The 23,143-nt window shown below is 45.9% G+C and overlaps 1 protein-coding gene across 3 annotated transcripts in view; it reads right to left on the bottom strand.

Moving 5' to 3' along the window:
* LOC138510563 (uncharacterized) overlaps window positions 1-23,143 on the bottom strand; it is a 1,136,503-nt gene that overhangs the window by 898,152 nt on the left and 215,208 nt on the right. For all 3 annotated transcript variants that reach the window (XM_069626321.1, XM_069626322.1, XM_069626323.1), the window contains exon 4: window positions 16,445-16,492. In XM_069626321.1, coding sequence (XP_069482422.1) covers window positions 16,445-16,492 — 48 coding nt within the window. The remainder of the gene's footprint in view (window positions 1-16,444; window positions 16,493-23,143) is intronic.

Raw genomic sequence — 23,143 nt, 5'->3', positions numbered from 1 at the left:
CGGTGCTTGTGCATATGAATCTTCCAGCTCTTTTAGTATAAATTCGGTTTGGGTCAGTTCTTTCCTAATATCTTGAAAAGTGCCATGTACCCGTGATATTAGATGTCCCATCAACCATATCTTGAAGATTTCCCAGACTGTGGCGACTGATCCGACCAATCCCATATTACGCTCAAAGAACTCTATCACGTCTGTTCGCAGTGGTTCTATCAATAAGTCAGGTGGCATTCACCAGGTCCGTGGGAATTGGTCTAAGTCTATCAGCTGTAGATCTAGAAGGATTGGGGAATGGTCCGATTGGGTGCATTGTAGTATGGTAAATTGCACTGTCCTCGACACGTATTCAGGAGAGCTCAGCCAGTAATCTATGCAAGAACTGGATGCATGCACATGCGAGTGGAATGTGTATGTGTATTGAAGGGGTGCAGCTCTCTCCAAGCATCTGCGAGGGGTAATGTGTCCTTGGCTTGGAGGATAGTGAGTGCCGATTTGGTGGGGTTTTTTTGGCCTTTCGGACGATCTATCTTTCGAAGGTTCTAGGATTGTATTTAGGTCGCCCCCCCATTTTACTCTCGCATCCTCCACCGATAAGATTGGTGCCAAAATCTGTAGGTAGAATTCTGGAGAGTCCACGTTTGGACCATATGTATTGATAAGAATTAGTTTCTGTCTGTCTGTGTATTGACCCCCATACAATTGCACATCTCCCTGTATCCGACTTTGACCCAGTCATCTGGAAACCGATGCGTTGATGAATCACCATTAGTACCCCTCTAGCCTGCGAGGAGTAGTCTGTCGCTATTCTTAGCTGGCCCCAATTATGAGTGAATGATTCAGTGACTGTTTTGATGGCTGGTGTGTTTCCTGTAAAAGAAGGATATTGATCTTGTGCCTGTTGGCATAAACTAGAATTTTCATGGCTTTTATGGGGTTTGCCAAGCCTCTGATGTTCCAGGTTAAGAGTCTAATTTCTTGGGTCATCCTGGGTGCTGCCATCTACAGTGTGTATCCACTTCAATTCTGGTCGCATAGGCTTGTCTGGAACTACTCATGTGCCTTATACTCATCATTTTTATAAAACAAACAATTATCCCTCCACTTCCCCCCACAAACGTTTGCATTCTTTGTGAACTTCTGGTCTTTTCAGTTTCTCCCCCCCAAGTAGGCAACTGGCCTGACCCAACCCCCAGCCCCGCCCTCACCATCCCCTTAACTGGATAGTGTAGCCCCATTTTTAAACTGCAGCTTCTGCAACTGTGAGCGGCTCTGTTTTGTCGCTACCACAATGTACGGTTCAATCTGCTCCAGGGGGTCGCTGTGCTATCTTCTTGCGGATCGGACATTATGAAATGTGTGGACTTTGTTCGGCATCTGCATCCTCGTTCAAGGGTTGGGTTGTGTAGATGGATCCTTTCTATTTGGGGGGCAGTGGAATGTTTCGTTCTATGTACCCCATAGCCTCTTCAGGTGTGTCGAAGAAGTGTGCTTTTCTGGAATGTTGCAGGCGGAGCTTCTCCGGGAACAACATGGCATATGGTATTGATCTAAATTTAAGTACTTTTTTAACTTGATCAAATGTGCGACGGGCTGCCTGCACTCCGTTAGAAAAGTCAGGCTATGTGTGGACACTTGCAGAGTCATATGTTAGTGTCCCTTTTACTTGGGAGAGACAGAGAATCAAATCTCTATCTCGGTAGTTAAGTAAGCGTGCGATAATCGTTTGCGGCGGTGTGACGGGTTTGGCAGTATGGCAGTTTTTAAGTGTCCGCAGAAACTGCACAGACATCTCAGAATTTAAAAAGAATGCGGCAGCCCAGGAAGATAAGTTGAAAGCTAGAGGCTACCCTAAAAAACTGCTCAGAGACACCCAGAAGAGAGCCAGATTCACGCCTAGAGAAGCTCTACTTTCACCCAAAATCCATGACACCCAGAAAGAAAACATCATGGCATGTGTTACCACATTTGGACCCGCACTACCAAACTTAAAGGATTAATAAGAAAATTCTGGCCACTTATACAGCTCAGCTTGCCTCATGAGCCCATGCCAAGAACTCTGATATTATTCTGGCATGATCTTGACTCCAAATCTCTCGCACTTGGATTGAACTGCCTTCAAGCTCTTCTTAATATCTTCAATATCTTCACCTTGCACAGTGGAAGTGTCTTCCAGTACCCCTATTCTGGTCTCAGCTTCAGAGACCCTTGTATTCACTTTTTGTATATCTGCCTTGATAGAGGAAATATTGCTGACAATATCATCCAGTCTACTATTCACTGCTGCAAATCCAGCCTGAAGTGCTGTCATGTAGAGGTCGGTGTTGCATCCTCCAGGAGTTGTGGTATTCGCTGAACCCATCTACGAGGCCCCGCTCCTTCTTCCGCCATGTTAGAGCTGGTGAATGCATCCATGGGGCCTTTTCTGTTCCCTTTGTTGCCCCTTGTCATATCCTGAATCGGCTGTGTGCCACGTATTGTTACGTATATGTTGTCTCTGACTGAATGTGGGTCCGCCGCCTCGGTATGGTTCTGGTATATTCAACCGGGAATATGCCTATGTAGTGTGAGTTAGCTGTTAAGTAGGCAGATTGCCCCTTTTTGTTTTCCGTATTTTGTGTTGTCTATGCATGCACCCCCCAAAGCTTGGGTCTGGGGTTCTCTTTTGTGTAGTTACCTTGGGAGGATGAGTACTGCAAACGTGTGACCGCTGCCTGCCGCTGTCCGTGGGTCAGCTATGTCATGTGCGTATTATCTCCCAGAAACACACACTATCATGCTCTGATGTATCTGCTTTATGCTTCAGACTCAGGGTAATACTGACTGTATGTCTGTGGCCGCTGCTTCTTATTTATTGGCTTGAGGCATCTACGTATCTGGTAAACATGCGGTCTGTGTCTCATTACATCCAGGATGAAGCAGGAGGGTAGAATTATTTAACCTGTTGGCAGAGGGGATATGCCCAAACACCCATGCTTGTCGACGGATTCTTGGAGCGGGACCCTTGGTTGGGGCCCACTCCGGTGGTAGAGGGTCTGCCCTCCCACCTCTTCGTATTCCCTCGGAGCGTGTTGTTCAGGGCCAGCTGGTGCTTTGTAGTAAATTACTGATGGGTGTTAGTCTGTGTGCGCAGGTCAACGGCTTCCTCCTCTCCGGATAACATGCTGCATTAACTACGCGGGTGTCACACATACCTTGTCCCTGCTGCAGACCACCTCTGAACTGGCGTGTAGCCTCCCTCAACCCGAAAGGGCAAGCTGCACACAGCACACACGCCAGCCTGTCGGGGAGTGGCCACACACCTTTCCTACAGGATGTCGTGATAGCTTCCGGGCCTTAGTTTTGATGTGGCTCCGACTCATCTCGGGTTATTTCCACTTTGTTACAGGCGTTTGGGCTGGCTTCCACCTCCGCCGCATATACTATTGCACCCATCAAGTCTGCCGGGTGCTGTGCTCTCACAGTATCGGAGCCCTCAGCCACAAATATGATCGTGGTGTCGAGCCGCAGCCGGGGGGCTGGGCGGGATGCTGAATTTTCCCAGCTCCCAGCCTCACCTCGACACCGCGCGTGGTCCGACTCCAACAGTCGTTTCCGGGGACTGCTCGAAACTTCCCACCAGTGGTTCCTCCGACGCCTCCGCCTTTCCGCCACCTGTATCTGGCATGAGCTTCTTCCAAAACTGCCCGATCCGTAGGATATTGTACAAAGGATTTCTGAAAACATGCAGCTCTACCTATAGGCGGCCATTTTAGATGGCGTCAAACAGCGCCCCCAAGTTTCTTTAACCTTAATATTATGGATTTGTATTCATTGTGTTCAAACAAGCTTTAGTCAGCAGTAAATACCATAAAAGCATCAATACAATTGTTACAGGTTAAAATAAAAATGTGTAAATACAATTCATAAATGACAAATACCAATACTCAATACATACCATCAATACAAAGAAGAGACATAAAAAAGGAATAATAATAATATCAGCGGATAAATAAAAACAGACCTTCAGAAAAATAAGCTCCACACCCCTAAAATATCAATTTTTCTCTTCTTAACCTGGCCCTGTAGAAAAATGTTGAGATAATACATTTCATTCACATCAGTGATACTTTTACAAAATACCATGGCCGCTTCAGTATGCATAATACGATTTAATCTAAAGAGGGGGGCCAAATAACGCCTCCTAAGACATTGGTAACGAGGGAAGAAGAGCAAAAAATGGTTTAACGTTTCCTTTGGGTTACCACAAGCTTTACATTGTATGTCTAAGGAACTGGTCCATTTTGCAGTAAAAGTGGCCACCTTGAAGGTATTGGTACGAAGTTGAAAGAACAAGGCTCGTGCATACCCAGGGGGCACACTGTCTAAATAGGGCTCAAAGCCCTCTATCTGCTTCAAAAATAAATAAGGTGTTCCAGTCTTTAAAACAGCACATGCCCTTTACAAGTTCCTTGTTATAGCTACACAGCACTTTAATTTAACCACATTTTTTTAACCAAATGGTAGCCCCTCTAAGCTGGACCAAAAAGTTGATAACTTCAAATCGACTAACCCTGTGCGTATGTGCCTGAGGCATTGATGTGAATTCGTCCCAGGTACATTCTGCAAGTTAATAATCGTTTCCCTATATTTTGCGAGTTCAGGCAGACACCACAATCTGGATCAGAATAGCAATAGTTTACTAGCTGCTCCTTCACGCAGGGGCATGAAATTGCATTCCCAGCACAAACAGGCCATTGGGGTTCATCGTTTGATGTTTTTTCGCTGGGGTTTTCACTGCGAATTTTTTTACGAAAAAAACCATCAAATCTTTTTTACATTATTTTTGGGGGGTTCCCCCCAAACCCCATTCCCTTTCATTTTTGATCTATTCCCAAACACCCACATCCCATATATATAATTTTCTACCCCCCCAAAAAAATTAGATGTTTTTTTTTCATTAAAAAATTTGTGGTAAAAAAACCCGCAAAAATAAAGTCCTGCGATGAAAGGACGTTGTACCTGCATAAGTAAAGACCTACAGGAGCTGGTTGTCAGCCACATTAATCTGAGTACACGTGCAATGACCCCATAGCTCAGCCCCATAAAGGGTTGACGCCCATCCCTGGGCTTTATACAGTTTGAATGCCGGGGAAATTGCTCCTCTCCCATGTGTACTGAAAAAACAGCGTGTTCCGCTACTGCACTTTTCTTAGGTGGTCACAGCCTTAGTGCAGTGCGCAGACTATGATAAATCTTCTGAGAACCTAAGCCCTAGATAATCATAAAAACATATCTGCTTTAAAACAAGCACATCAATTCAAATCCTTACATTTACTTTCTTGCTATATTTGCGGCTGCACACCATTACCTTTGTTTTCACTATGTTAAGTTCCATTGAAAGTTCTTCGCACTTTTTAACAAAGATATTCAAATTACATATTAAGCGCATACGGGTAGTAGATAACAACACTGCATCATCTGCATAAAAGAGGACTGGGAACATATCAGATCCAAGTTTGGGGGGTCAAGACCACACACTAACAATTCTTCACTTATCACATTATATACAAACAGAATAGGAGGAGGTCCAATACACACCCTGTCATACTCCCCTCTCTACCAAGAAACTTTTGGTGGTCTCGCCGCCCAACCCCCACCTTACAGAAGCTCCATTATTATTGTAGAGTGATAGAATACTGAACACCAGTGGCCCTGCAATACCCTTACGTCTCAGCACTGACCACAGCTTGTATTGCGAGACACTGTCGAGTTCTGTGCGTAAGTCTACAAACACAGCATAGATCCTGTTATTTTGTAAGGAGATATGTTTGGACAAAAATGCATAAAGTGGAAGACACTGGTCCACTGTGCCAATGCCAGACTAAAATCCAGCCGTCAGGTGGTTTATATGTTTACCCTCAAGAACCCAACTCTGCAGGCGGGCCAGCAACACCTTTGCATAGACCTTTCCCACTGCATCAAGCAGTGAGATCAGTCTATAATTAAGTGGATTCTTGTTGTCTCCCTTCTTGTACAAGGGGATAACATTTGCTTCATGCCATGATTGAAGAACATCTTCCGTTCTTGCAACAAAATCAAATACTCGCGTTAACAGGGGCGTCCAAACAGAAGGCTCGTCTTTTCAAAAATCAATCAGGATTCCCTCTGGCCCAGGCACTTTCCCACACCCTAACCCATTTATAGCTTATTCCACTTCAGTGGTTGAGAAAGTCAGTGGGGGCTCATGACAATTCTCCCCAACAAACTGCTGTAAATGTACAAGTGGTTCTTTCTGTCCCTTCTTAAAAAGTTTGCTAAAATGGTTAAACCATTCCGTTGGTGAAATGTGACTGGAGACAGGACCCACAACTTCACATTATATCCTCCTACCAGCCTCCAAAAATTGACATGGTCATCATTCACACTACATCACAGTAACTCGTCCCATTTATTCATAAAGTATTATGACTTCTTCTGGGCCACCACTGCTCTGTAATTAGCCCGAAGGTGCCTCAGTTGGGGCTTGTCAATTGTAACAACATTTTGAAAGTAGTTAATTAGTTCCTGCTTGGTTGACAGGCAATCTTCATCAACCACCCTTTTTTGGCCAGGTTATACTTCCTGATTTTATTACAGGTTTAAAAAAAAGGATGACAAATTCTTCACTATCTCTGTATATAAATCTCCCACAATGGGAGACATGGGATCCGCCAGACAATACACACTCTACAGGGATCAATACTTGAATAAATGCTCGGCTTCGGTGGGGTGCCTGTGCACTCGCCATCATGCAGGCTATTCAAGTAGCGGCGGTACCTCCAGTGCCCCAGGCTCCGGTGCCCGTGGCACCAATCGGGTGCTCCATCCAGTCTGGGGCCACGCTGGGAGATGTGGATTGACCGGCTGGATATGTACTTTAGAGCTACAAAGGAGACCGATGATGACAGCAAGGTGGCGACACTACTGTATTCAGCTGGGACTGCAGTGCATGAGGTGTTCCAGTCTTTGCAACCTCCCAATACCTCCTATGATGCAGCGAAGGCCGCTCTGCAGGAATATTTCTTGCCACTGGCGAACACTGACTATGAACGCTTTGTCATGGGCTCCACTCGCCAGAGCGGATGAGATCTTGGACACTTTCTATGGCAGGCTGCGCCGGCTGGCTCTGCCGTGTGCGTGGGACAATCCAGACACAATGATCCGTTACCAACTGATCCAAGGGTGCGCGTCAGGCAAGTTACGCAGGCAGGTGCTGCGTGAGCCAGGGATACCGCTGCCTCGCATCTTGGAGCTAGGATGGTGTCAGGAAATGTCAGAGGTGAGACTGTCCAGAATGGAGGCGGGGGTGCACCCAGGGAAGCCAGAAGATGTGTGTGCAGTGGGCCATGGCGGCAGAGGTGCTAGACGTCCAGGTGGTAAACAAAGTGACTGGGGCACTAGAACAATGGACTCATGCATGAAGTGTGGATATGACCTCCCGCCCCCTGCAGAGTCCTCTGCTCAGGGGAAATCGTGTGACCGTTGTGGGGCATCAGACCATTATGCTCGAATGTGCAGGGCTCCATTGCCCATCGTAGTCCCAAGGGCGCCCATCAGGGCAGGATTCTTCCGGCAACAACCCCCGCCCAACGTTGTCCAAGTTGATCTAGGGGAAGAAGGTGCCCCTCTGGAGGACGATGACAAGGAAGAGGAGGAGAATGTGTTCTACTTGTCCAGAGTGGGCGTTCTGCGATTCAAGATGAGGAGGCAGCCACAGTTCCTGGTGAAGGTGAGCAGGTCATCTGTTCCGATGCTGGTCGACACAGGGGCCTCAGCGAATGTCATGGTGCGGGAACACTATGACGCCATGGAATGCCCGCGGAAGCTATTGACTCCCAAAGCTTGCATCTTAACATTCGGTGGGGCACACCCCATCCCGTTGGATGGGGCATTCGTGGCCAGTGTGGGACATGGTGAAGCATCGATCAGAGCCCGTTTCTACGTCACGACTGTCAGCAGTAACACCTTGCTGAGCTGTGCGGAGGCAGAGGTGCTGGGCATTGTCAGTTTCGCCTACATGGAGGATGTGCAAGAGCTACTGGCGAAGTACAGCCGTCTGTTTGAGGGCATTGGATGCATGGCAGGTGACCCGATGAGGCTCCACATCGACAAGGCCATTCAACCGATTGTGCTGAAGCATCGCCGAGTCCCGATTTATCTGTGGGACTTGGTTGACAAAGAGTTGGACAATCTCCTCACCTTGGACATCATCGAGAAGCTGGAAGGCCTGACACCTTGGGTCTCTCCTATTGTCATCGCCCGGAAGCCGAAACAACCAGACTTTGTGCGGATATGTGTGGACATGAGGCTTCCAAACAAAGCCATTAAAAGGGAATGCCATCTGACCCCCACCATTGATGACATCATCACCAAGGATCCAGGTTCTTCTCAAAACTGGACTTGAGATCAGGATACCATCAGGTGGTGCTGCACCCTGAGTCGCGGTATATCACAATGATTACCACACACCGTGGTCTCTATCGCTACAAATGTCTGAGTTTTGAAGTGTCATCGGCAGCTGAGGACCTCCAGAATATCATCCGCGGTGCCCTTGCTGATCTGAACTGGGTACTGAACATTAGTGATCACATCTTGGTGTTCGCACGGTCGGAGGCGGAAAATCTGGGCAGACTGGCAAAGACCTTTGAGCGGCTCCAAGCACTTGATCTGACACTAAACAGGGACAAGTGTGAGTTCCAAAAAATTAAAATCGAGTTCTTTGGTTTTGTCTTCAAAGAAGGGGGTGCATCACCAGACCCTAGGAAGCTGAAGGACATTATGGAAGCACGTCCTCCGGAGAACATATCCAAAGTTCGAACTTTCTAGGAATGGTCACGTATTGTGGCCGGTTCATCAAGAACCTTGCGTCCCGGTCAGAGCTGCTGTGAGCCCTGACCAAGAAAGATGTCACCTGGCAGTGGGGCCGCTGCAGCAGGCCACTTTTGAGGACATAAAAGGGGCTCTGATTGCTGAGACACCATGGCCTTCTTTGATCCGTCACTTCAATCCGAGATTTTAGTGGATGCCATCCCATTTGGACTGGGTGCTGTGCTCACTCAGATCGATAACAACTCGGTGGTCTGGCCGGTTGTGTACGCTAGCAAGGCCCTTACGGAGACAGAGCAGAGGTACTCTCAGATCCCGAGAGAGGCCTTGGCAGTCCTCTGGGGCTGTCGTCACTTTTCTCGCTGTACATCCTGGGGATGCCAGTGACAGTGGTCATCGATCACAAGCCCCTGTTGCCCATACTGGCGGGGTCATCCATGAAGCCACCAGCCAGGATCGGGCGGTGGATGCTGGCCCTGCAGGAATATGGTGTATCCCTCGTGTACAGGCCCAGCAACCACAATGCGGCCGACTACCTATCTATACACCTGAGAGGGGAACCAGAGGGGCCGCAGAACAACAGTGCGGAGGAAGCCGATGAGCATGTCCGGCTGGTGGTGGAGGCGGCCACATCCAACTCAGTGCCGATTGGTGAACAGGAGCAAGCAGCAGCAGAGGGTGAGTGCTTCATCATCCTGAAATTGGCCCTGAAACAGGCCTCGTGGAGGTCTGTCATGGACACATTGGCGCTGAGGACCCAGGAAGCGAAGGCAGTGTTGGAACAGCTATGGAGGGCCAGGGATGAGCTGGCATTCTCCGAGACTGGACTGCTGCTCAGGGGTGACCGGATTGTGATCCTGCAAGTAAAGATCTCAAAGGTGATTGAGCTGGCACACCAAGGACATCAGGGCACCGCCAAGACTAAGGCACGCCTGCGCCAGATGGTATGGTTCCCAGACCTGGAGAAGAGGGTTGAGGAGTTTGTGGCGGCCTGTGTGTGATGCCAGGCGACATCCCCAGCTCAGAGGGAACCTGTCATAGAGACCATGCATCAAGACACAAGCCATGGGAAGTGGTCCACGCTGACTTCGGGTCCACAGGCCGTGATAGCCATTTTCTTGTACTCGTGGATGAGTGGTCTAGATACCCGGAGGTAGAGTTTGTGGAGTCAGTTGCTTTTGAGAATGTTGCTGTCACGGTCGAGAAGATCTTCACCACCCACAGACTACCTCAGGTACTATGCTCGGACAATGGTCCACCCTTACAAGGGGAGAGTTTTGTTTGCCCAAATGATGGAGGAATATGGTGTCCACCACCGAAAGATCACGCCGCTGTGGCCCAGGGTGAATGGTGAAGCGGAACGCATGATGAGGACCCTGAACAAGGTCTTTCGCATTGATCAGGGCCACGGTCAATGTCTGCAGATTGCCCTCTACAAATTCCTACAAGAAAACCGTGCCACCCCACACACCTCCATAAGTGTGGCCCCGGCTGAAGCTATGTTCAGGAGATGCCCTAGAGGCCTCATCCCGAAGTGGGCGAGCGTGAGCCAGCAGTCATCATTGATGAGTAGGTGGAAAGGGAGAGAAAAGTAAGTACTCAGCAGGAGGACATCCGGAGGTGACTTTGCCCCTAGCAGTTCATCCCGGGCGAAGAGGTGCTGGTCAGGAACCGTCATCCACAAGGAAAGCTGTTGTTGACCTATGAGCCTGGTCCCTTGGACGTGGTAGCTGTGCACCTCTCAGTGGTAACAGTGTCAGATGGAACTGCTTCTGTGACTCGCAACTCTAGTTTCTTTAAGAGACTGGGAGAGCGCAGGCTGGAAGCAGCACAGAGAACGGACATGACGAGGTTCCGGACGAGGGCGGTGGCCTGGCCCATCCGCCAAGCTTCCTGGCCTGGGGGAGCTGAGGTGAGGAGGCCCCGATCGGGGACGCAGGCAGGAGGTTTCCCCAGAGAGTCGGGAGGTGGAAGCCTTTCCACCTAAATGGTTATGTCATGGACCCCTGAACTCACCAGAACACCCCGTGGACTGGATTTTACATGCGTGACAGGGGTGGCTGTGTTTAAAGGGGTCCGTAATTTTGGTGTGTCATGGGTTTTGATGTTTTGTAGATAGCCATCCTTTGTTCTTTGTTTTGTTATGAAAAAGGAGTGTGGTGCTGCCCCTTTAACCAGGCTCTTCCTCAAGGCCTCATAGTAAGAAATGAGCCACGTCTATTTTTAGACAACAAGGAGTTTAAATTAAAATGGAGCTATATATCCAATAAGTGTGGGAGAGATTGGTTAGTTTTAATTATTGATACAGCAACAGAGGTTTCCAAACAAATTGAAATAGATATCACCAAGCTTAAAGAAGAAATCAAAAAAGAGTTTGATTTAAACACTTTTAAAACAAAACTTGAACAACAATTAAAGGGACTAATTGATTTAAAAAATGACACTACTTTAGAAAGGGTAAAAAGATTAAAGAAAGATCTTACCAATTTCTCTCACGAGAAATCTTTTCCCTATGTTACTGAGGGTTACAAATTTGGTAATACATTTCAAACTCCGAGAAACAACAGACGGGTACATTTTCGAGATACATTTTCGAGATACTTCCTATAGTTCTAGTGAAGAAAGTACGACAGGAGATAATGACCCTGGAGCTCAGGCCAGTATGAGTAGAGGAAGAGGAAGAGGTCCTAGACGGGGCAATAGACGAAGACAAAGGATGCCTTTTTTAGGACAAGGCCCGAATCGGGGGGACTGGGACAACCAGGTCAGGACAAGGAGTCGAACAAGGAATCAGTGGTGATAAATTTGTCCTCCTATGTCCTTTCCTCGGAAGAGGAAAACACCCTGAATAAGGGTCTCAGTTTTGTCATTACTAAATCTCATGATCCTTTTGAATTTAGAACAGAGTTTTTTGCATTTATGCGCACGGTACGGTTGAATGAATACTTCAGTGAACATGAAGGATACACCAGTAATAATCTCAGTGGGTTGCGCAATACATCTACGTTCTGTGCTCCCAGTTACTCTCATACTGCCGAATCTACGGTTTTTGAAAGACAGGTGCTGGCAGAGGTTCTTAAGTTGGAGTCTGGCGAAAAGTCTCGCAACTCCAACTTTAGTAGGTTACAAAGAGCATCGGCACTAAAGTTAGCAAAAGACAAGAACCTGATTATTAGACAAGCAGATAAGGGAGGAGCGATTGTGTTGATGAACCGTAGTGATTATGTAAGAGAATGTGAAAGACTGCTATCTGATGATGTGAGCTACTTGAGACTGGCTAATGACCCCTCTGCCAATCTCAAAAAAATTATCAAAGAAAAGGTGACTGCAGCTTTTGATGCCGAAATGATTAGTAAGCAAGAATTTGAATTCCTGATTAGGGATCAAGGAAGAGTACCTGTTTTTTACACCTTGCCCAAAGTACACAAGAGACTTGTTGATCCCCCTGGTAGACCCATAGTGTCTGGTGTAAATTCGATTTTGGAACCTTTGTCCAAATTTGCAGACTTCTATTTGAGACCGTCTGTTTTGAAAATGAAAAGCTATTTGCGAGACACCACTGACGCTATTAATAAATTGGAAAACATTGAGTTTATTCCGGGCCAGTCCTTGCTGATAGGTTTGGACATTCAATCTTTGTACACTGTGATACCCCAAAGAGCCACACTTGAGGTGGTTGAAGAAGTGTTGATGAATAGAGAGGATGGCCATCCTGTGAGTAATGCTTTCATTCTGTGGTGCACGGAGTTTGCCCTGACTAAATTTTTTTTCCAATTCCAGGGTTCTTTCTTTCAACAGATTGAGGGTACAGCCATGGGTGCTGCCATGGCCCTGAATTTAGCCAATCTTTATGTCGAGTATTTTGAAAAGGCAGTAATATACCCAGCCACCAACCCTTTCAGCAATCATTTGAGGAAGTGGCTGAGGTATATAGATGATATACTGATCATATGGGATGGCTCAAGAGAAGAGGCAGATTGTTTTGTGACATGGCTTAACCAACAAAATCGGTTTCTGAAATTCACTGGGTCTATATGTGATTGTGAGACTCATTTTATAGACATCACCATTTTCCATCACAATGGTTCTTTAAAAGTGAAGCCCTATAACAAGACTACTGATAAGAACTCTTTATTGCACTTCAATAGCCACCATGCTAAACATTTAAAGAACAATTTGCCATTTGGACAATTTTTGAGGATGAAGCGCAATAGTAGTCTTAAAGATGATTTTGCCCGAAGTGCAGATGTATTGACCAACAAGTTGTTGGCCAAAGGCTATCCGCCTAGAGTTATAAGAAATGCTTCAAAAAGAGCTTACAATAACAATCGTGAGGCACTTTTGGAGAAAAGTATTAGGCCAATTAAAAAGATTGGCACTGTATTTGTTAATACTTTCTCAAATTTGTCCTACAAAATCAAAAACATTGTGATGAAAACTTGGAAGAAAATATATTGTGGTAAAGAAGTGTTGCCTCCCCTAGTGGCTTTCAGAAAAAGCCAGAATTTACGAAATATTCTGATCAGAAATGATGTGACAGAAATGCAGATACCACAAGTTAGGCAAACTAGACTGTGGGGTTTGCCTGAAGTAAAAGGACATTTTCCATGTGGGAATTGCAGCATGTGTGGACAAACAAAAGAAACTAGATTATTGCAAATTCTACCTGATGTTAAGTGGGTCTTCACTGAAAAGACGACTTGTAACACAGCTAATGTTGTATATCTGACCACCTGTCCATGTGGCCTACATTATGTGGGAAAAACAAATAGGCAATGTAAAGTTCGAATGGTGGAACATCGCAGCTGTATCAAGAATCAAGTGATAACTGCCCCTCTTGTGAAACATTTTATTGAAAAGAAACATGGTTTCAATGACTTCACATGGCTGATTTTGAAAAAGGTGCATGGAAATACCAAAATTGAAACAGATCGAAAATTATTGAATATAGAGCAAAAAATAATTTTCAAATTACAAAGCAATGTGCTAGGGCTCAATGAAAGCATTGATTGGCATTTGGTTAGCCAAATATAATTTTGGACATTGTGTGATGCATATACCATGTGGGCACCCAATTTTGGTGAACAATTTGGTTTTTAGTTCAATTGATGAAGTTAGTGCAATTTACATCTTTTTGATGCGCTGAGTGTCCACTAAACTCCTCTACACCAGTTGATCCTGGGTCTGTTCCAATATGGCCCCCTTGGTTGTTGTACTCCTGATTAACTTCGAGAAGTGGAGTCCTTTCTTTGTGTTGTCGCACAACCATAGACGCTTTAATAGAGTCCTTTCTTTGTGTTGCTGCGCAACCATAGACGCTTTGGCTCCTCTGAATCGAGTGCTGGCCGAGTATGTTTGAATGCTGCAAGTGGAGTGAATAAACCCCGCAGTGTGTATAGGTGAGCACGCTACCAGCATTTCGCCTTTGGATGTGACTCTGTGCATGATATTGTCTCCATGTCGGGACACCTTTTGCATTATTTGGTGGTTGGGGTACTTTATTTTACACTTATTTTACACATGTTGTGTGGCTATCCATTTTCCGCGTTTCTTTTACGTTGTGGAGGTTGGACAGCATGGACGCTGAGTAGTTGTCTTTACACATTAGATAATGCATGGTCTCCTCACGTGTGTGAAATATAAGCACCCCCTTCTGTTTGCCCTCTAGTGCATGTTGACGGCATGTTGTTAGCTGAGGTTTTGGTAATGCCAGATAAATGGTGTTTACTGTTATGTTCCCATTGCTTTCCAGATTGACTCTGTACTTTATTGCTTGATCGTATGGATGTTTCCATTTCAACTTGTCCATTACTGAATTGTGAATTGCAGTCTTGATCCCTACATTTGTGGAGGTAATTCACTTTGTTATTTGGAGCCTTGATTTTATGTGCAGTGGTATTGAAGCCAGTGTGATTTCTGGATATAACAGAGCAAGTGGTCTCTGTGTATTGGTTTTGTCTTACTTAGGTGTGGCGATACTCTAGCGGACTGTGACGCTTTGTTGAAGTATTGATTTCTCATTTGGAGGGAAACCAGCAAATTTATCATCCTGTGACGTGCTTTGAAGTTTCACCATTTAAAGGTAAATCTGCGGGTGCCCTTTGGGACCCTTGTGAGTGTGGCATAATCCCTGTGCCATGCCTCCATTTACATTCTGTAGTACTTCCATCCCCCTTTGGAACTCATTAGGTTTCTCCTTTCCTTTATTTTTACAGGCTTGGAGGTTGTTTTCCTTTTACCCTCTTGGGTGCCTGAATCTACCCTTTCAACACGGTGTGGAAGAGATTAGTGGATGCTTTTAAATTTATCCCCTGAAGAATGTTTGCCTGAACTGGGCAGTTAAGAACAGAAACATGTTGGGATGCTTGTTGTTTTAGTGACACATTGAGATTTTTTTTGTGTGTTATGTGATATCTTCTGTGTCGTATAAATAAGTTATCTGATGTTTTATAATTGTTTTATATGTGTTTTTTAATGTTTAGTACACTGTGTTAGGTGAGGGTAGTGTTTTTTGTTTAAATTCAGTTTGAATTATTTGAATAATAAACTTGTTATACATTTGTGTAAATCAGTTATAGCAGACGGTCCATTTTTTCAGGACTAGTGATGCTGGAAAACCTTATAGAGTTCCTGTGTGAGGGGGTTGGAGGCAAGTAAACAACACGTATCATCTTGCTCTTTATTGTATTACATGCTGCCCCTTTAAGGGCACATGCATGCAGTGGAGTGACGTTGCACTCCGCCGTGTGCACTTTAAATAAAGTGGCCGTTCCCGGCCGCAGCAGTGCAACCGGGGAGCCCCACCAAGATACAAGTATGTCCGTGTGCCTTTGTCAGCAGGGGGAGGGGCTCACGGTACTCTGTGAGCGGAGAGTTACAACAGAATATGGTATTATTCTGGCAGGAATTGTAGCTCGGGGAAAGTGTGTGCGTTGGGGGTCTCCACATTTGTCTGTGTGTATGTCGCGCAGATCGATCATTTGCTACTGCTACATAATAGCAAATGTGCCTTGCGTGACTGCCTGCCCGCCCGTGTCGGCTCGAGATAGTCTGGGGCCTGGGCGCATTTTCAAAACGGTGTGATTTACAGCACCCAGAAGCGGATGACTAGACCAAACGGTGCTGCCTCGCCTGGCCCTAGGATGATTATACCCTCCGTTCTGCCAAACGGATGGTGTTAAGAGGCCCGGTAGTCACAGGCCCTGGTGGTGGAGGGCCATGATGCAGAGGCCCACTGCCTGGTGCGCACTGGCATCACGCCAAATGACTGTCAGGAGGCAGGAGTCATGGTGGTAACTGACTGCCGAGCGGATGACACTGCTTTCACGTGCCACACTACATGTGACTTTTGCACAAGTCCAGGAGGGAAGTTAGTCAGAACAGATGGAATCATTAGCCCAGGCAGCCAGGCAGCAAGGGAGGAAGGGCGGTCTAAAGTCGTAATGAAGCTGATAATAGTACACTTCTAATTCTGGCCTATATTCAAGTGTGAGAAAGAGAGCCTATTAAGATGTGTGTAAGGAGTGAGCATGGGCTAGACTATAAGCAACATAACCAGTCATTGAAATGTCATACGCCATCAAAGAAATAAATGTCACCTTACCGGGCCTGAAGACGATCCATGTCTCCTTGGACTACGGTCGAAAGAATCCTACAACAGAAACAGATGTTTACATGTGAATACAAGCATTGCATTGCATTCAAAGTACAATGTATTTCAAACATCATTTGTATATACTTTAATATTCATGGGTGCATAGGTCATGCAGAAACAACTTCATAAGTAATTGTGTTCTGTATAGTACATAGTCTTTGTGGGTTTATGTGCAAAATCCAAAAAGATGGAAGAGAGAAATTCTCCTTTCATTATATTGTTCCTTTTCACTTCCTAAAACAAACGGAGAATGGAAGCCGGTAGGTGTGCTAAGGATGAGGGAGGGTGCTGCAGTCTAATTCAGGGAACGCGGAAACAACCAGAGGTCAAATCCTAAACATTAAAGTGGGGGGAACTCTTCAACAAACGCAATGGGATGCGACGTTGCCAGAAATTAGCATACCAAGGTGAAATATGCACATTTCATTAAATTGGCTTTGCATAACCACCCAAATTGCATGGCATTTGCCTTTCATAAAATCAACACACACACAGCCAAGAGAGGATATTTTCCTCCAATAGTGTTTTTGGAAAAGTTAAATGGTGTGCATGTTTTAAACTGCAAGAACCAATGCACATGTTCACCTTTAGGTGACTGTTATTTTTCATCAGGTTATATAGTGCAGTGGTGAAGTTTCCGGCCTCGCAGCCTCGATCCCTGAGATCTGCTCTAATTCATAAATTCAAAGAGGACATTCAATTTGTCTCATTTTAGCTGGGCTGGGGGCGGGGGCTGAGTCCAGTCTCTGAAAAAAGTGGGTGGACTCCCTCCACCCGCGTGTACCCTCGACTTCAGCCCTGGAAACATCGCAATATGTGTACGAAAAAATGCAATTTCCAAATTTCAAAATTCGTCACTTCCTGATTCAAACCATAGATCAAGTTGTGTTATAATGAAGAACCACTCACATCAAAATGGAAGTGTATTGGCAACTTCCTCAGCATTACTGGTCCTTGGGCTTTGAAATCTGTTGTTCTGTGAGCTACAACATGCATCAACTGACAAAGGGGCATGCATTCCTTCACCAAAAAAGAGCAACCCGTCAACACAGCATCCGAGAGCAGACTGTTGGCAGTAAACCTCTAGGAAATTCCTGCTGTTGCTCCAGAACCTAAAAATCGCAATTTGAACACAAGTGCAGTCCCCTTTCTTTACTCATGCAGAACTTTAAAACGTATGATGCCTGTTACCTACAGTTCTTAATTTAAGTTATTGCTTGTTATTGCTTGCACTAATGAATTCCTAAATGATATACAAGTACGCCCCATTCGTTTCCCAATAAGAATGCATGTTGTTTTATTGCTGTAAAATACAGCCCAATCTCACTGTCGCCGCCATTGCTCTGCAACATAAACATAGGGGCATTGCAGGTTTGAATTTCCCAATTACAGAAGTTTATTCAACAGCTCAGAGGGCCATGCTCCCATACTTACCTACCATTGCTGTTTACTTACATGGGGAGCAGGATTATTACTCCCTGCTTGCCCTATATGCACACCAGCAAGGGATGAATGGGAAGTGTTGAATTAATCATAGGTACTTGTATTACACTGGGCAGCTTATATTTCATATTTGTGTAGGCTGTCTGTGCAAGTCCAGAAGGGGACCAGCCATATGGAAATGAGTCTTGGTCTTGCCATCACTGGGAGAATTCCAGTCTGATGTTCTAGAGCAGGAATAAGAACAACCCCAGACATGTTTCCATGTTGTTGGGCATAAGTGAGGAGCAGTTTGATTTCTCAGGCACAATCAGCAAAGCACCTTTGTATCACCATACCCCCTCTACCTTAGGTACACTCACAATGGGCCCCCAAAAGGGATATTGTACATGCTCCCTTCTCTGCATTTACAATGATACTAATCTATGTAATGATCCCTGAGGTACTTTTCAACTTAGATTGACAATAATTGAAGGGGCACGTGTCCAAGCAGGGTTATTTTCTCTTTTGCTTTAAATTGGGCCATATTGAGTCCTACATTGCTGGTATTTTATTCATAGTATCATCTTTATCACATTACTTTGTAATTAGTATATTCTTCGGTGAGACTATATTTTTATGAACTGTTTTGACAGGATTACTTCAAAATTCAAGGCCTGTTCTGTCATTTTAAAATGCATGTAACAGCATTGTACACACCACAAACGAAAGTGCATCGTTGTGCATGCAGCAGCACAGAAAGGTGAAAGAGGCTGCCATAGCAGCGCTGCATTTAGGTTAGTTAGGCTGGAAGACACATCAAGTTAGGGCATATCTTCAGCATCACGTTTAGCCGAGGTTTCATTGTCAAAGTACCCTAAGTCAAATTCATGGGGAGGCATATTGATGTGGAGACCAGTAGCTGTCATAGCAATGCTGTAAAGCCTAGCACTAGTGAAGCGAAACAGCTCATTGTAGAGCCCGATGGTTGTACAGGGAGTGTCGTCATGTTCAGATTCTGACAGGTTTGACCTTAAGCCTTGCCCAGAGCTGCATATAGGGCTGGCCTATTCTTAGTTCCAGCGGCTGGAATAGACTTCTGCAAACTGCCTGTCTCCTGTGAAGAGAATGGCCCTCATTAGGACTCCGGCGCTAAATCATGGTGCTATTAGCACCATGGTCCATGCCAGAGTCCGCCATGGAAAAAGGGGGAATTACCACCCCATTCCAAGGTTGGCGGGGCGGTAATTCCCCCTTTCTCCATGGCCCTTCCCCATTTTTTGACCCATAGGGCTCAATGGGAACGGGAAGGCAGCAATTATGGTACCGCAAATTGCGGTACCGTAATTGCCATCAAGGTCCCTTTGCGGGTCCCTACTTTAACGGCTGGTCCAGACCAGCCGTTCAGGTCGAGAGCCGCAAAGGGACCTCGTAGTAAGGCATTAAGGGGTAAACGGCGCCGCAGCCTTTTACGCCACTGTTAACCCCTTAAAGCCGGGGTCGTAATGACCCCCAATCACTTATAGGAGTGTCACAGAGAACTATTTGTTGATTCTTGGGGCGAAGGGAAGCAACCAGCTATGTTATGCAAACTATGGTGGTAGTATAAGGGTGAACAACCTGAATCCCCCTGCTCGGGCCCCAGCCTTCCCAGGATGCACAAGTGGAAACCACAAAACAACATTGCAGGGAAGCACCTCCCTTTTTGACCACAATGAGATGTATGGATTCCCCATGTTAGTGGCCCTAGGGATATGTATCATTGACGGTCAAAAACACATGAAAAATCACTGTGAGGATGAGTGTTGAGTTTATACTTGCAGTGTATCAAACAATCAGGCTGGGTACGAAATAATACACAGAGCCAAAGGTATAACTGTGTAGCTTCTTTATTCACTGTCTTCTGTCAAATTGGCGTTAACTCTGCCCACACCACGTGATCGGCTTACATCCGATCTGATAGTGAAATGGGACAAGTGTTAGACATAAACATAGGACATTACATCTCCCCCTTGCTTAACAGGAAATTCGTGTTCTAACCCATTTCCTCGATCCATCTTGAGGGTTTGCGAATTGTTCTTTTCAGTGGCCTTCGCGTTGGAGGAGGACTAATTTCCTGGTCAGCTTCACTGTCATCCGTGTCCATATCCCCATCCATGAACTCAGAGACCTCATCAGAGGAGTCCTCGGAACTGGTTGCATCCACTGGGTCCACTGCACCAAGTCGCTTTCGACCGGTCTAAAGAATAAGGAGTTTTTTGTAATGGTGCCTGTAGGACTTGCTGCTGTTACCATGGATCCCTTGATGTGTGTCACTGTCATGGGCTCAGGGTGTCTCTTTGGACCCTTGAGTCTGGCGTACCAGAACTTGGTATTCCACGTGAAGATCGTTGTCCTTTGCTCTCCTTCGGCTGTCTGCATAGTCTTTCATGTTGTCTTTGCTTTCGTCATCATTTGCTCTGCCTTTGGCATAAATGTTCACTGTCACCGCCTGGCTATAGTTGTGAGGGAGGGTGGTTCTTAAGATGAGACCAAACATCATTTCCGAGGTGCACACGCCAGTGGAGCTGTGCATGGTGTTGCAGTAGTCTCTGAGGAGTGTGCAGATGGCCTGCATCAACGATCCTCTTGTGATAGAACAGATTGGTAAGGTGCGCCTCAGGTTGGCCATGAATCTTTCCACTATGCCATTTGCCTGAGGACAGAGAGGTGTGATTTTGCGGTGTTGGAATCCTAGATGCTCTGCGAACATTGCAAAATCATGTCGGCTGAACGGCGGTCCATTATCCGATTTCACGACTGTGGGAATTTCATAATCAGCGATGACCACATGTGCTGCCGCGGAATGTATTAAGTGTATCTCTGGGAATCTGGACATCCATGATGACTAAGACATATTTCCTATTAGAGAGGGATCCAACCATGTCGATGCCGACTTCCTCCCAAACTTGATGGGGCATCATTGTAATTTTGAGTGGTTCAGGGAAAGTGCGGGGGCAACTGCTTTACAGGTAACGCATTTCACCAACTTCTGTTCTACCTTGATGTCCATGTGTGGGAACCACACATTTGTTCTGAGCTGTCTTTTGGTGGATACAATTCCATGGTGTCCTGTGTGTGCCATGGCAATTACTTGGTCTGGAAGGTTTTCAGGAATGACAATCTGACTTTCGTTCAGCAGTAACCCATCAGGGGACACTGACAACATGTGTTTTATCAGGTGGAAAGTCCAGAGTTGTTTCTTTTCCATCTCAGACTGGGATGTTCCTCTTTTGCTTCCTTGGTGCCACCTCCCTCAATGTTACGGAGTTTTTTACGGTCATGAGGAGATTGTCTTGGTGCATACCATCAAGTATTTGTGGTATGGTGAACAACTTGGGCAGCGCATTGCTCACAATGTAATTGAGGTATTAGTAGGCCTTGATGGATTGTCTTTCTTCTTTGGCCGGCAATGGATGCCATAGATGGTTGTGAGAGCATGGTGGTCGGTAATGATGGTAAAAGGTTGTCCAAACAGGAACAGGTGTTAGTGCTCACACGCCCACAGTGTTAGGGAGAATTCTCAGAAATGTGCTTATTTCCCTTCACCTTAGAGACCCTCAGCAACTTTGCTGGATTTTGAGGACTTGTTTTTCCCTGGAGAGAGTATGAGCCCTTTCCCCCCTCTCTCAGGTATTTTGATGTGTGCTTTACTTGTGTGTTCTTTGATTATGGCGTTTTAGATAACCCCATAGGCATCATCTTTTTATTGTTGTGTCACACAGCACCTTTAGTGCAGTGGCACAGGGGTGTCCTTTGGACTCCCCAAGGTTTAAATACCTTCTCTGAGACTGACTACTGTCTCCCAGAGAATGTAAAGTTAAATTGACTTTACTAGTCTTTTTAAATTCATAGGGGGTCATTCCGAGTTTGGAGGTAGCTATGGTGCTATTAGCGCCATGGCTGCCTCCAAAATCGGTCCAACTCCGGTCTGGTGAAGGGAGTAATTACTGGACCAGTCCGAGGTCGGCAGGACCGGTAATTCTCCCTTCACCAGAGCCATTCCCCATTCCCATTTGAGCCCCCATAGGGGTCAATGGGAAGGCGGCAATAACGGTACTGCAAATTGCAGTACTGTTTTTGACCCCGGTATCCCTTTGCGGGTCCCGTCCATAACTCCTGGTAAAACCAGGCGTTAAGGGAGGGACCCGCAAAGGGACCTCGGAATAGGGCGCAAAGGGATGACCGGCACCGGTGTCATTACCGGTGCCCGGTATCCCTTTGCGCCCAGGTCGTAATGACCCCCATAGACCCAGCACATACTATCTTCCTATAGATTGCTGGAGGGGTTGCCAAGCATCCCCTATGTCTAAACACGCTTGTAACAGTCAAATGTTACCCTTTCCTATTGAAATGGCTGGCGGCAGTGGTTTTATAACGAACTACTATGATTTTTCCCGACCGCGAACACCGGTAGCTAAAAATCGGATCAGCCATGTTTTTCAATATGGCGCCCAAGGCCCCTCTGTAAAAACAGACTCCAGTCATCTTTTTTCTCTTTTTCTTTGTGGAAAGGTCCTACTGGTGTTTCCTTTGCAAAGTCTTGTTCCTTGCCAGTGAGTAGATGGAGGGGTGTGTTTACAGAGGCAAAGTCCTGCATGTATCTCTACAATAGCTCACCATGCCCAAGAATGATCTGACGGCTGATATTAATGTCGGTGTGGGTGCTTTCACCAGGGCTTGTACTTTGTCTGGGTCGAGTTGCAAACCATTGTGCGAAAAGATGTGCCCAAAGAATTTGAGCATCGTTTTCCTTAGTTTGCACTTGTCTGCATTTAGGGTGATTAGCTTCTTCGATCCATCTACCATGCACATTCGATGCAGTGTATCATTGTGGGTTTCCTGAGTTACACTTAAGATTAAAATGTCATCGCGTTAGTTGAGGCATTGAGGGATGTGTTTGATTATTTGATGAATTTCTTTTTGAAAAATCTCTGCAGCGGTTGTTACCCCAAAGCTGAGGCGCGTGTAACAAAACAGCTCTAGATGTGTATAGAGGGTTTTTATGTAGCGAGAGTCTGGGTGCAATTCAAGTTGGTGGTATCTCTTGTTTAAATCTAATATGGAGAATAGTTTTGCAGCACCGTATAGCAGATGCATCATATTGGTCATTTTTGGTGACACGTGTCATTCTTTTTGAATTGCAATTTTTGGTGCTCTCATGTCCACCCAGATGCGGATGCTTTTGTA

This window comes from Ambystoma mexicanum, chromosome 6p (assembly GCF_040938575.1).
Source record: "Ambystoma mexicanum isolate Mex_15411 chromosome 6p, UKY_AmexF1_1, whole genome shotgun sequence".
NCBI lineage: Eukaryota > Metazoa > Chordata > Amphibia > Caudata > Ambystomatidae > Ambystoma > Ambystoma mexicanum.
The sequence above is the reverse complement of the archived record's forward strand: the minus strand, read 5'-3'. Positions and strand labels throughout refer to the sequence as shown.